Below are 14,598 nucleotides of genomic sequence, written 5' to 3' on the forward strand. Positions count from 1 at the left end.
GGAAAATGAGAACTTGGCCCAGCAGTTACAGGCAAGAAATTCATTCCCCAGAATCATTTGGAAAAAGCCCTTTTCTGGTTTATATTGTTAAGTAGTGCCAAATCAGTTGCTTCTGACCCTGTAACAGCTTTTTAACTTACACTCTACAACCAATGACTTAAAAATGAAGTTGTTAATAAACCTACAAATTGTGTAACATTATATCTTATCTACTTGGTCCGGTGCACAAATAAACTAGTAAAATTGAAGGGTTGACCTAAAGTTTTTCTTTATAGGTAGACACATAGTTTCAGTCATGATGTCTTAAAGGTAAATTCAGAATGCCCACCCTCCTAGTAATAGTTGGTAATTCCAGATTTTAATTTTTATTTCAAAAATATCAGTCTGGAAATGAACATTTCTGTAAATTTTGCAGTAGAGGTTTTAGTGTGTGATAGTTTTTTCCAGCCTCAAAAACTTTTTTTCCCCTTAATTAGATGATTCAGAGGATCATCTAAACTATATCCTCAGATATCAGTTGGGATAAAGACAGGAACTCACCATCATGGATTATCATGAGAAACTTCTTTCCATTTCAGTGTTTTCTTTTAAAAACATCCTTGCCTGGTATCCATGTTTTCCTTTTTTTCTTGGTGGTGGTGATGGTCCTATGAAAAATTATTTTTTAATGCATTTGCTTTGGCTTTTATGAAACTATTGTTTCAGAGTTTGAAAGTATTGAATTTGGAATCCTAAATTTTGATTGGCTGTTGAGGAAATGAAAAGTACTTTTAGTTGTATCACTGAACAAGACTTTGTTTTTTTTAAATGACATTAAGATACCACACGAATTTAAAAATAAGATATTGGGAAAGTGAATTATTTTTTGACAGTTTAATATTTTGTCACCACATCATGCTGGTGACTCTTTGTGCCTATTCTGTATTGCGTTGATGGTGTTTATATATGGTAGTATGGGATTTAAATCCTCAGCATAAGTTTGGGAATTGGATATAATAGGTTATAATAGGTCATTTTGGTGTGCTGCTGTGATATTCTTAATGTAAAGGATAAATTTAAAAACATTTACTCCCCAATTTTTGGCTGATAGAAACTGTGTATGTCAGTTTTGAAAAGCATTTAAAGTACTGTTGGATTTTAAAATAATCTGTGCATGCTCCAGGAAGAAGATGGGTAGGTTCTCCCCTTAAAATAGAAAAGGCTTATTTCAACAAAGTATCTAGTTGTATTACATCTTTGTTTAATTTTGTAGGCTTTATTTGGGGGGAGGTAATAAAATTGACTCAACTGAAAATGGCCTTTCTGTCATATTGGCCGGTTTGATATTGAGACTGTTGAAGTATTGAAGAGGGGTTTATATTCATTTGCCTGTAAGGAATATGATTTGATATAATATGGGATGATGTAGGATATTGTGTTAAAGATACTAAGTTCAGTATGTTTTGTGATTTATCCTGTGCAAGCTTTTTAATATACTAGAGTTGGAATATTGTTTGTAGTTTTCCGGGAGGAAGGAATGTTTAGAAACAGCATTCCTGAAAGATGTGATAATTGGAAGAAGAAATAACAGAGTTACTCACTAAATCTGTAGATCTAGTAAATCCTCCAAATAAGAGACATTTTTACCTATGTGTGCCTAGCACAGTTAACGTTAGATAATGTTATACATTGTTAGGTTAACACTTAAAAGAATTTCTTGTCAAGGATTTTTTTTTTTCCTTAGGAGGAAAGTAAACAATGATTTTTAAAAACAGATGTTTTAAGTTTTTTATAGTGTAAACTAGTGTTTAGTTCTGCCAAATTATTTTTCAAATGTTCAGTGGAGAGATTTTTCTGTGTGTGAAATTTGCCAGTTACTGAGTTTTAAGTTGAACATAACCAGAAAAATACCACCCCCTAGTCTATTAAGTGTACAAAAGAAAATAAGATGAGAAAAAATATAAATTTTAACCTTGGTCAGAAATAATGTGTTAGAGGAGACTTTGCTTTTGATTGAGTTTCAAAACGAGCAACATACCTAAGATTGGAACTGATTTTGAAATATTGCCATGTACATGCCTTCACGTTTAGGTGGTGAATTTTAAAAGAGTATACATTTCTTTGCTCTACGTTCTATTTTTTTTCCCAATTAAAAAATAAACTTAATTTTAGAAATTTGAGATTTACAGAATTATCATATAGTACAGAGGGATCCCATATACACCACACACAGATTCTCCTATTAATGAATATCTTACATCTGTGTGGTATATTTTTCACAATTAATGAATCAATGCTGTTACATTGTTATTAAGGAAAGTCCATACTTTGTTCATATTTCCTCAGCTTTTCCTTATGTCCCTTTTGTATTCCAGGATCCCATCTAGGATACCACATTACATTTAGTTGTCTCCTTAGGCTCCTCTTGGTTGTGACAGTTTCTTAGGTTTGTTGATGGCCTTGACGGTTTTGAGCAGTATTGGTCAGGTATTTTCTCTCTCAGCTGGGATTTGTCTCAATATGTTTCTCATGTTTAGACTGGGATAAATAAGTGGAGTGATATTCTGTGCTCATGGATTGGAAGAGTAAATACTGTTGTCAGTTTTTCCAAACTTGTTATATAGATTCATTGAGATCCCAGTGAGCTTTCTATTTTTTTTTTAACTTATTTATTTTATTTATTTGGCTGGGTCTTAGTTGCGGCATGTGGGATCTTTCCTTGCAGCATGTGGACTTCTCTCTCATTGTGGTGCGTGGGCTCCAGAGCGTGCAGCCTCAGTAGTTGCAGCGCTTGGGTTTAGTTGCCCTGTGGCGTGTGGGATCTTAGTTCCTGAACCAGGGATCAAACCCACGTCTCCTGCATTGGAAGGCAGATTCTTAACCACGGGGCCACGAGGGAAGTCCCCATGAGCTGTTCTGTAGGTATCTACAAGCTAATTCTGAAGTTTATGTGGAAAGGCAAAAGGTGTTGTATAGCCAACACAATACTGAAGAACAAAGTTGGAGTACTCACCCTACTTGACTTGAAGACTTTTCTATATGGCTACAGTAATCAAGACAGTGAGGTATTGGCAAAAGACTAGACAGATCAATAGAGAATGATAACTATAGAGCCCAGAAATAGACCCACACAGTCAATAGATTGTAAAGGAAAAAAGTCAATCTAATTTGTTTTTTCTGCCTCAAGTCTTAACATAAACTAACAAAAATTTTATCAGCCAGATCACTGTGACCGAAGTTATGCTTGATTTTTCTGCATGTACAAGGGGGAGATTGTTTTCCCTCATGACTTGAATTTCTGGAACTTTAAAATAACTTAGAAAGATATAATTGGTACAGAGGAATTGAGTGAAATCTAGTTTTACCTGTAGGTCATATTTGAGATAGTATTAAATTTTCATTGTTTTACCTTGGATAATTTTGGCATAGCTTTAGAAGTCAAAAATAAATTTGAGCCATCATCAAAAAATCTAGAAACAATAAATGCTGGAGAGGGTGTGGAGTAAAGGGAACCCTCTGCACTGCTGGTGGGAATGTGAATTGGTTCAGCCACTATGGAGAACAGTATGGAGGTTCCTTAAAAAACTACAAATAGAACTACCATATGACCCAGCAATCCCACTACTGGACATATACCCTGAGAAAACCATAATTCAAAAAGAGTCATGTACCAAAATGTTCATTGCAGCTCTATTTACAATAGCCCGGAGATGGAAACAACCTAAGTGTCCATCATCGGCTGAATGGATAAAGAAGATGTGGCACATATATACAATGGAATATTACTCAGCCATAAAAAGAAACAAAATTGAGCTATTTGTAATGAGGTGGATGGACCTAGAGTCTGTCATACAGAGTGAAGTAAGTCAGAAAGAGAAAGACAAATACCGTATGCTAACACATATATATGGAATTTAAGAAGGAAAAAAAATGTCATGAAGAACCTAGGGGTAAGACAAGAATAAAGACACAGACCTACTAGAGAATGGACTTGAGGATATGGGGAGGGGGAAGGGTAAGCTGTGACAAAGCGGGGGAGAGGCATGGACATATATACACTACCAAACGTAAAATAGATAGCTAGTGGGAAGCAGCTGCATAGCACAGGGAGATCAACTCGGTGCTTTGTGACCACCTAGAGGGGTGGGATAGGGAGGGTGGGAGGGAGGGAGACGCAAGAGGGAAGAGATATGGGAACATATGTGTATGTATAACTGATTCACTTTGTTATAAAGCAGAAACTAACACACCATTGTAAAGCAGTTATACTCCAATAAAGATGTAAAAAATAAATAAATAAAATAAATTTGACCTCAAAAGAGATGGTAATAGGTTCAGAAATTAAAACAGCCAAATTAAAAAGCAAGATTTAGGCATTTATATAGTATACATAACTGATTTTAATTCTCCTGAATTACTTTTCCAGAATTTCTTGAAGTTGGCAAAAAGCAGCCTGCTTTGGACGTTCTTTACGATGTTATGAAAAGTAAGAAACATAGAACATGGCAAAAGATACACGAGCCAATTATGTTGAAATACTTGGAACTTTGTGTGGATCTTCGCAAGAGCCACTTGGCTAAAGAAGGCTTATATCAGTATAAGAACATTTGTCAACAGGTATGAACAGCTGGGTTTTTATGTTTTACTAAGTGCTTTTAGTAATTTTCAGAGGAGTTTGCCTCTGAAAGTTATTATGTTTTATATCATAAAGTTTGCTTTTAAAATATTTTATGGTTTGTTGGGGAAAGTTTTATTTATTTGTTTTGTCTAGGTGAACATCAAATCTCTGGAGGATGTTGTTAGGGCATACTTGAAATTGGCAGAGGAGAAAACTGAAGCTGCTAAAGAAGAATCCCAGCAGATGGTCTTAGACATAGAAGATCTGGATAATATTCAGACTCCTGAGAGGTGTGTGGGTTAAATTGCTAAGTAAATTTTTCTCACTGTTTTTCTTTACATGTGTCTCCATCATACCCATTTGAAGTAGGTGTTTGCTAGAAAGAATGCTTATCTTTGAAGTTTTAAATGTGTGGTAACCTTAAGAAGTCATGTACTATTCAAAGTTTATAAAGGTGGAAAATTACAACCATCAGATAGGAGGGTGTATACTAATTTAAATGGCTGTAATACAGGTTGGGAATCCAAATACTTTGACACTAAGTGATAGCTTTACAGTGTGTCCAGAGTTGTAGTAAAAATTTCAACTATTTTATAATGATCAATTTTGGTTTTGGTTTTATAATCATATGGCAAAGTAGGAAACCATGTCTAAAATTGTTTTCAATGTTTTTAAATATTTTTGTAGTGTTCTCCTAAGTGCTGTAAGTGGTGAAGACACTCAGGATCGTACTGACAGATTACTTTTAACTCCATGGGTTAAATTCCTGTGGGAATCATACAGACAGTGTTTGGACCTTCTTCGAAACAATTCTAGAGTAGAACGTCTCTACCATGATATTGCCCAACAAGGTAAAACAAGAACTGATTTGAAAGTTGACTTAAGGATAGGTTTTGCAAAAGATTAACTGTTAAAGTTAACCTCCTTTTCTCTGTAGTACTTACTTTACATAGTTTTTATTGTTGTAGATGATTAGCATTCATTTGAATATTATATAAATGATTATAAGAAATTTGTTTCATTAATCAGGGTATTTCTCTATATTCCACTGATGTCTGAAACACCTTTTAAAGTCATTTTGGAATTTTCCAAGTGACTGAAAAGATAAACTTAACTTTTTTGATTGCTTTCTGGCAAACTTGAGTTCTACTTTTGACTCTACAACATATTCTTTGGCAAGCTACTTAACCATGTACTGGGTTTCTGGAGTCTTTTTAAGGTCCAGAAGATTTACATGATTCTATGAAAAACTATATATTTTTCCTTTCTTAAACAGTGTTAATATAGAACTAAACCTTGATGACTCAGGATCATCATAAAAAGTATCTAGTAGTTAATACTGCATGCACTTTTAATCTGAAGAACTGTGTTAAGTCTGTTTTCCTAATCTTGTCTTTTTGCCTTACTGTCAGTGCAGCCTTTTAACTGTAAGTGACTTGAGAGTGGCTCTTGGCTTTTTCTTACTTTGGCCTTAGGCACAGGCAGGTGTTGCCATTCTTTTTAATATGGGGCTGATTGGCTGATCTGTTTTGTTATGGCTAGCATATGTGAATTTTCATTTAACACAAGCTAGGGCTTTTTGATAACAGTTGAGATAAATATTAACTTGTAGTTAAACTGCATCCTTTGAAATAGAAATACTCTTTTTTAGGGGAAGGACAAAAGTTATTTTAGTATAGCTTTTTTTTTTTTTTTTGCGGTATGCGGGCCTCTCACTGTTGTGGCCTCTCCCATTGCGGAGCACAGGCTCCGGACGCACAGCCTCAGCGGCCATGGCTCACGGACCCAGCCGCTCCATGGCATGTGGGATCTTCCTGGACCGGGGCACGAACCCGTGTCCCCTGCATCGGCAGGCAGACTCTCAACCACTGCGCCACCAGGGAAGCCCAGTATTGCATTTTTGACAGTAGAAAATGACTATGTATTTTAATGGTGGAGCAAGTACTTCATTTGCACATCTGTGTACACAGTAGAAATTAGGTTACCACACACCCCCAATTTGTATTATTTAGTTTTAATTAGTGCAAAAGCTTGTTTTCTAGTAACTTAGATAGGAAAGTTCATTGTATTTCAGACCAGAATTTTTTTGCTCTTTTAGGGTTTGAAGTGTTTGAAAGGTGAGTCCCTCCTAGACCTAAATTTGAATCGCTTCCTTTTGTAAACTCTCCCAGAACCGTATTTTAGTCCTAGACCAGGACTGATGACTATGTCCAAAAGGTGGTCAGGGCACATGAAGTGAGTTATGACTCTGATCACTTCTAAAGACTGATGGTGAGTTTGGTAAATCTTGATAAAATAACTGACCTTAGTATATGAAATAATACCTATTCAAATACTTAAGTTGATGGTGGAAAGTACCTAATATATTTTACACTTATGCTTATAGCTTTCAAATTCTGCCTCCAATATACCCGTAAGGCTGAATTCCGTAAGCTGTGTGACAATTTGAGAATGCACTTGTCTCAGATTCAACGCCACCATAACCAAAGTACAGCAATCAATCTTAATAATCCAGAGAGCCAGTCCATGCATTTGGAAACCAGGCTCGTTCAGTTGGACAGTGCTATCAGCATGGAATTGTGGCAGGTATGTTGTGAACTGTTAGCTTTTCTTTGTAGTAATAACAGCCCATATTACCTTTTTTTTCTTAATGAGTATCTGCATCTTGATAATTTGTTGGTTAATTTCAATAGATAGGTGACAAATTTAAGGTTGTCTAATGGAGTAGGAAGAGTTCTGGACAGGAAGTCTCAGATATTTTGGTTCTTGATGCCTGCTGTCAGTTCTGAGCCAAATCATGTAATCTTTTTCAGACCTCAGTGCTCAAAGTGTGGCTTAATGCTTGGAGGATATGCATTACAAAATTTTTTAAAGAAGTTTCTTGGTAGTTTTGTGTCTGTTTACTCTGATTAAAAAAAAGTCTAAGTTCATCTTTCCATCTTATTTTTGTAGTAATTTTATTGTATTTTATAAAAGTATTGGTGGCAACAGGTTAGAAATGACAAAGATGAACTTGTCCTTTACCGCAGAGAGCTACAGAAGCACTGCACTAGATTATCTCCTAGATGTTTCAGTGCTGCCCTGACTTAGTAAGCAATGCACAGTGAATATCATACATTGGAGATCCCAGTGGTGTTGGGAATCTTGTCCTCAGCATGGCCTTTTTACTCTAAGAATTCTGCAACGACATTTTCACATGAATTGTTTTTATATATTTGATTCCCCCACCAAATCTAATTGAAATTGCAGAGGAAGAAACTAAAAATCGGTAGTTTTTCAGCCAAGTGGAAATGTGATTTCCCGCTCTCTCCCCATATTTTCCTTTTCTGTAGGGTGTACCCTTGGAATACTGTCTGATGAACTAAAGAGGAAAAAAAGTTCAATAGAAGACAAGTAAACACGCTTAGTATAGGAAAAATAGATAAGTAAAAGGGAGAAAATATCCATTATCTTTATCACTCAAATAACCTCTATATTGTGTTTTATATCCTTTGAGATTAAAATATATATTCCCTCAAGTGGTATGATAATATGCATATTTTTTAAAAAAGTTTGGGCAATCTACTTTAAGCAGTTTAAGGATTTAGTGTTTTTGTAATTGTGATGTTTTTCTGAAACATATCAGATATTGAATTATAGACGAATAAAGAGAACCACACATGAAGGCATTTTATTGGCCATTTTTATTCTTGTGTTCTGTATTTTAAGTTTCATAAAGAGATTTGAGTTAGATTTGTTTGTTTGTTTAGAATGCAATGACTGTAATTTGTACCACTAATTTTAGGAAGCATTCAAAGCTGTGGAAGATATTCATGGGCTATTCTCCTTGTCTAAAAAACCGCCCAAACCTCAGTTGATGGCAAATTATTATAACAAAGTCTCAACTGTGTTTTGGAAATCTGGAAATGCTCTTTTTCATGCATCTACACTCCATCGTCTTTATCATTTATCTAGAGAAATGAGAAAGAATCTTACACAAGAAGAGATGCAAAGGTAAGAGTCTTATTATCAGATAGTATTGAAATTATGAAAGAAATAACTTCTAAATGGCATCATAGTGTTTGATGAGGGTTTCTCAGCTTTTGCACTGTTGACATTTGGGGCTGGTTCATTCTTTGTTGTGGAGGGGACTGCATTCAGGATCTTCAGCAGCATCCCTGGTTTACCCACTGGGTGCCGGTAGCAGTCCTTCCAGTTGTAGCTACCAAAAATATCTTGACGTGGTTCTTCTTGGGCAGTATTCTTGGTCTTCAGTAGCTATCTTTTACCTGATAACTCTCCAACTGAGAAAATGGAATATTAGAAAAGTCAGTGTTAAGGTATGAGCTTTCTATCCACGTATGGGTATTTAGAATCTAGGAACTAATTAGACAAAAGAAATGAGTACTTCTATCAAGTAACTTTTTCCCAACTATAAAACATTAACTGTATAGAATATTTGGTGTGTGTATTTTTATGTAGATAGATAGTCTATAACCTAACAATCTAAAGACCATTTTATTTTTTTAACATTACATATATACTTTTCTTTCAGTCATGTTTGGTTTTTATTGTACATTTCAGTTGGGCTTAGGCAACTCACATACCGTATCTTATTGGTAGACCATGTTATTTTGGCCTCTAGTAGAAATACATACACCAGATTGTTTTTCTTTTAGCTTTTAAAGAAATACATGGAACCAAATAAATGAATTATTCTAGTATGTATTTTTAAAAAATAACTCTTGAGGATAGTGTTCATTATGTCATTCACTGTCCTGTACGTAATCCATGTCTGTTTGGGATAAGAAAAAACCTGATTTTCCTTTGTTGTTTCTATACTCTCCCATTAGAAAATACTGTAAGAGTACTGTCATAATCATTAAGCTGTCTTGCTCTATGTACGTTATTTTCCTTAATCCTCACAACAGCCTTGTGACTCAGAAAATGAAGTATTTTGCCTAAGGTTCCAGTCTTGGGAATCGTGAAGCTGAGATTCCAACTCTAGACTCTTGTGCTCCAGAGCACACAATCCTTAGTGTCCTATGGTGCTCTGAATTCAACCCGACTTTCCTTTTGTGTTTTAAGGAAGCTTTAGCTTTTGACCCCCACCTTCCATAATTATGTTCACTTATGGTCCTTGTAATTTTTTCCTCTTTCTCATTGTCATTTTTCCCTTCGTTTTAAAAGCTGCCTTAAATGTTTTTATAAGGAAGTATGGGGTACATGCAAATGTGTCTGTTCTGCCGTTTTACCCACACAGTCTTTATAGCTAGAAGACATTGACGGTAGTAAGCGGGTGAATGAAGTTCTGCTTCTCCAAGTGTTCATTTTAGCATAGTCCATTTCTCTTTTAATTAATCCCATGCTTTGACGAATACTTATGAGTACAGTTTACCATGGTGGTGTACATATTCTATCAGTGGCATATTTTACTAGAGGATTAAAGAGAAGTGTCTTTCTGCTTATCAAGTAACATTTACATATTTAACAGATTGTAACTTTGTTCTCCAGAATGTCTACTAGAGTCCTTTTGGCCACTCTTTCCATCCCCATTACCCCTGAGCGTACTGATATTGCTCGACTTCTGGATATGGACGGCATTATAGTTGAAAAACAGCGTCGCCTTGCAACACTGCTAGGCCTGCAAGCCCCACCAACGCGAATTGGCCTTATTAACGATATGGTTGGTATAAGTTTTAGCATTCTTATGGCTTTGAACAGAAAGCTATATGGTCAGGTTTTATAATTTATGATTATTAAATGCTGGGAATTCTGATGCATGGACAAGTTTGAGAACCACTGGTGTAAGTCAACACTGTGTTCATTTGAGGTGTTTTGTCTTGAGTGAGCTGGGGTTAAATTTGATGTAGCAGACAAGACTTGGACTAGCTTTAAGGAATAATATGGGCCACTTGGTAAGAGAAGTGATGGTGGGCAAGAATGTTCAGGGGCAAGAGAAAAAAGTCAAGCTGATAGGTGTTAGAAATACGATAATGAGGCTAGGAAAGAATGTGAGTTAGATTAGGCCCAATTCTGGACAATTAAAATGTTTCCAACTTTTTTCTTTTAAACTTTCATTGTACGTTACTAAGGCAGTGATTCTTAATCAGGGCTATGCACTGAAATTTTGTGAAGTACTTTTTAAAATGCAGATTTCTAGGTTTCACCCACTGCATTCACTAAATCAGTTTCAGAATATGGAGCCTAAGATTTTGTATCTTCACAATGTTTTACATTGGAATCTTTAATTCAGTGGAAACTTATCACGTGAGTGTCTGTTACATGCCAGGCAAGTGATGCTTAAATGGAATTTGCACTCTTAGAGGAGTTTAGATTTTAGAGATTCTGATTAACAGTAATAGTCTGACTTTGTGGTTATTGTGGTACACCTCCAGCAAATTACTTTGGAACAAGAGAAAAAGGAGGGACAGGTATTAGAGAATAGGCCTTACTTTATTGGCAGTCAATTAATTTAGATAAAAATTAACACAATTTTTATATGGCAACAGTTTTCTCTTGTAACATACTTCTCTGTATAGTAGCAAGGCAAATTCCCTTTGTGATCAACTTTTATAAAAAAACTTAATATCTACAACAGTATTTCTCTGTCTTTGTATGCCTCCATGTTTTATTCTGCTTCCACTTACAAAAATCAGCTTTGTGTTTTGGAAAGTTTCTATGGGACTGAATTAAATTATAAAACAACAGCATTGTGTTTAGGAAGAGGTCTTACTAGCAAAAAGTTTTTTAAATACTGAAAAATGTGCCAAACTGGAAGTATAATCCATATCTCTTGAGCCCATGTCTGTACATAGCACACCTTGATGTTAAAGGTACTTATTCAGGGGTGAGTATTGGTGGGATCAGGGTCAGTAGCCAGGACATCCAGATCTGGGTCCTCATTGTACCCATAGATAAATGTTTAAGTTTATAAGAAAGGTACTGGTTGGTGCCAGATGAATAGAATAGCTAACTGTCAAGAGGCATTTTACAAAACTTGAGTTCACCATATGTACAAGGTCGAGACCTGAGTTTTGGGCTCATATAACTAAATTCATAATCACCAAGAGAATGATTCTTATATCTCAGGAACAGACTCAAATTAATCAAGTTCATAAGGTATTGTTAGGTCAGAAAGCCAATTATTAATTTTAGAGAGAAATGTACTTTAATAGATTATGGTAGCCTGTCTAGCACATTCCCTATTTGGAGGGGGTGCTAAATGGAAAATCTAGAAGAATAATTTATTTATTTTAAATCGAATTGTAGTTGGTTTACAGTGTTGTGTTAATTTTTGCTGTACAGCAAAGTGATTCAGTTATACATATATGTACATTTTTTAAATATTCTTTTCCATTATGGCCTATCTCAGGATACTGAATATAGTTCCCTGTGCTGTATAGTAGGACCTTGTTGTTTATTCTGTATGGAAGAGTTTGCATCTGCTAACCCCAAACTCGCAGTCCGTCTCTACCCTGCACCCCCAGCAGCCGCCAGTCTGTGCTCTATGGGTCTGTTTCTGTTTCATAGATAGGTTCATTCGTGTCATATTTTAGATTCCACATATAAGTGATATCATATGGTATTTGTCTTTCTCTTTTTGACTTCACTTAGTATGATAATCTGGTTGCATCCATGTTGCTGCAAATGGCATTATGTTTTTTGTATGGCTGAGTAGTATTCCAGTGTGTGTGTGTGTGTGTGTGTGTGTGTGTATTTATATTACGTCATCTTTATCCATTCATCTGTTGATGGAAATTTAGGTTGTTTCCGTGTCCTGGCTATTGTGGATAGTGCAGCTGTGAACATAGGGGTGATGTATCGTTTTTAATTATAGTTTTACCCAGATATATGCCCAGGAGTGGGATTGATGGGTCATATGGTAATTCTAATTTTAGTTTTCTGAGGAACCTCCATACTGTTCTCCATAGTGGCTGCCCCAATTTACATTCCCACCAGCAGTGTAGGAGGGTTCCTTTTTCTCCACACCTTCTCCAGGGTTTATTTGTAGACTTTTTGATGATGGCTATAGAATAATTTCTTGATAGGAATGAAATCAGGACTGGGGGAATTTTACTTGAATGCTTGTATCACATCTTATTCCTATAAACATACAAGGGCATTTACAAGGGAAGTATTCAAATGCTGTGGGACATCAGTCATGCACGCATTTTGCACTGGAGATAAACCTAGAGTGCTCGAGAGTGTGGACATCCTCCTGTCTTGGAGATGGGATCTGCCAACAGTTGCCTCAGTTTGGAACCTAGTCTGTAGGGGTACATGCTCCTGTGCTTTGGGGGTCTTGGTTTGTTGGCTGCAGTTGTTCTTTCTTTGGGTTAGCAGTTTCCAACAAGTAAAGGATAAAGGTCACATGCACTGCATGTAGTTAGAGCACAGGTAAGATAGCATTTGGTAATGGGCAGTTTTGGAGTTTATAAAATTATACCACTTTTTTGTCTCCTTTGTGAGGGCGGTTTATGCAAGCAGCATCTTTATTGTGAAAGGAAGTTGAGTTCTATTCAAATATAAACTTAAAATGTATTAAACTGTAACTTTTTTTAAAGTACAAATCATAAATGTAATTGCATAAATTCTCAAAAGATTTTTCCAGTCAACACTCTCCCATTTCCCCCAAGAAGAACCACTGTCCTGATTTATAACACCACAGATTAATTTTGCCTGTTTGTATATTTTATATGAAATTTAAATTTCACATAAATGGAATAATATGTGAAATTCTTTTCCTCACCATCTGGGAGATTTATTCATGTATTGAATGTAGCTGTGCTTTCTTTGACCGTTTCTGTATATAATGTGAACCTATCCCTTTTTGTCCTGAGTTTTTTTTGAGTTTGTGGCTATCAGGAGTGACGCTGCTGTAATAACTTCTGTGTGATAAAGTTGTTTGTAAACTGGTATTTTACTTGTTACTGATAATAAATTAGTCGATGTTGGCCACACAAATTGTCTTTGTAAATATTTTGATTGTGTTGATGAGTTTTTATTTCCCTTGTAAATTCTTTTGGGATTTCACTGTAGAGAGCTGCATAATTTGGGGCAGGAGACTCAGAGTAGTGGTCCTGGATTTCTTTTTCATAAATTTCAAGGAGGTGAGGTTGAGGCTAGATAATCTTAGAGTCATATCCCAGATTTCCAATCTTATATTTTTCATTAATTTATAATCATTTCAGAATCCCAGTTGAAAACACCTTCAGCATTTAAACCTTTTGTTTTGCTTACTGTAGGTCAGATTCAATGTGCTACAGTATGTTGTCCCAGAAGTAAAAGACCTTTACAATTGGCTAGAAGTCGAATTTAACCCACTAAAACTCTGTGACAGAGTCACAAAGGTAAGCTTTGGTTACATTACCACGTAGCCAGCCCTGTTGCAGTTTTAGGTTGTATTTTTATTTGTTAAGAGAGAAGTGTTGTCCTGTGTGTCTGAATTTGGTGCACATTTCATTGTCTTTTTTTTTTTTATGTCAAGAGAAAAGATATTTCTGATGTGCTAAATAAACCTTTGGAGGTAAATTAGCAGCATGACTAATTTAGCCATTGCTGTCAGTCACCTTCAGACAACAGTCAATAGCTGCATATTACCTTTTGTATTTCTTTGCATTGTGTGGTGGTTTTGTATGTTAAGAAAATTGAAAAAAAAATCTCAGGTGTTTTAGTATTTGTCGTGTAGAAAATATAACTCTTTTTCAATTTAATGGATTTTATAGGTTTTAAATTGGGTTAGGGAGCAACCTGAAAAGGAGCCAGAGTTACAACAGTATGTCCCACAGCTGCAAAACAACACCATACTCCGGCTTCTCCAGCAGGTAAAGATGAAAAATATGAATGTTTTATGGACGAACTGTAATTTCTCTCGATTGTTTTGATCACAAAACTAAAAATGTAGGAATAGCCTAGAAGATGAAAGCCTCCCCAAATTCTACCCTCCACCAAAATTAGTTTTATTATTTATCTGTTTGATTTGAAAAAACAATTATGTGATTCATAACTGCTTTTGTCTC

General features: G+C 35.6%; 1 protein-coding gene and 1 non-coding gene across 2 annotated transcripts in view; both read left to right on the forward strand.

Moving 5' to 3' along the window:
• The window catches only part of EIF3A (eukaryotic translation initiation factor 3 subunit A), a 33,511-nt gene that overhangs the window by 2,494 nt on the left and 16,419 nt on the right, over positions 1–14,598 (forward strand). The window contains exons 2-9 of the mRNA XM_030839365.3: positions 4,406–4,596; positions 4,751–4,887; positions 5,285–5,448; positions 6,984–7,183; positions 8,382–8,590; positions 10,091–10,262; positions 13,825–13,929; positions 14,305–14,403. Coding sequence (XP_030695225.1) covers positions 4,406–4,596; positions 4,751–4,887; positions 5,285–5,448; positions 6,984–7,183; positions 8,382–8,590; positions 10,091–10,262; positions 13,825–13,929; positions 14,305–14,403 — 1,277 coding nt within the window. The remainder of the gene's footprint in view (positions 1–4,405; positions 4,597–4,750; positions 4,888–5,284; positions 5,449–6,983; positions 7,184–8,381; positions 8,591–10,090; positions 10,263–13,824; positions 13,930–14,304; positions 14,404–14,598) is intronic.
• On the forward strand, positions 14,030–14,160 carry LOC115843447 (small nucleolar RNA SNORA19). Its single transcript, XR_004035755.1, has one exon. It is a non-coding gene; the product is annotated as a small nucleolar RNA SNORA19 (small nucleolar RNA).

This window comes from Globicephala melas, chromosome 16 (assembly GCF_963455315.2).
Source record: "Globicephala melas chromosome 16, mGloMel1.2, whole genome shotgun sequence".
In the NCBI taxonomy this organism is placed as follows: Eukaryota; Metazoa; Chordata; class Mammalia; order Artiodactyla; family Delphinidae; genus Globicephala; species Globicephala melas.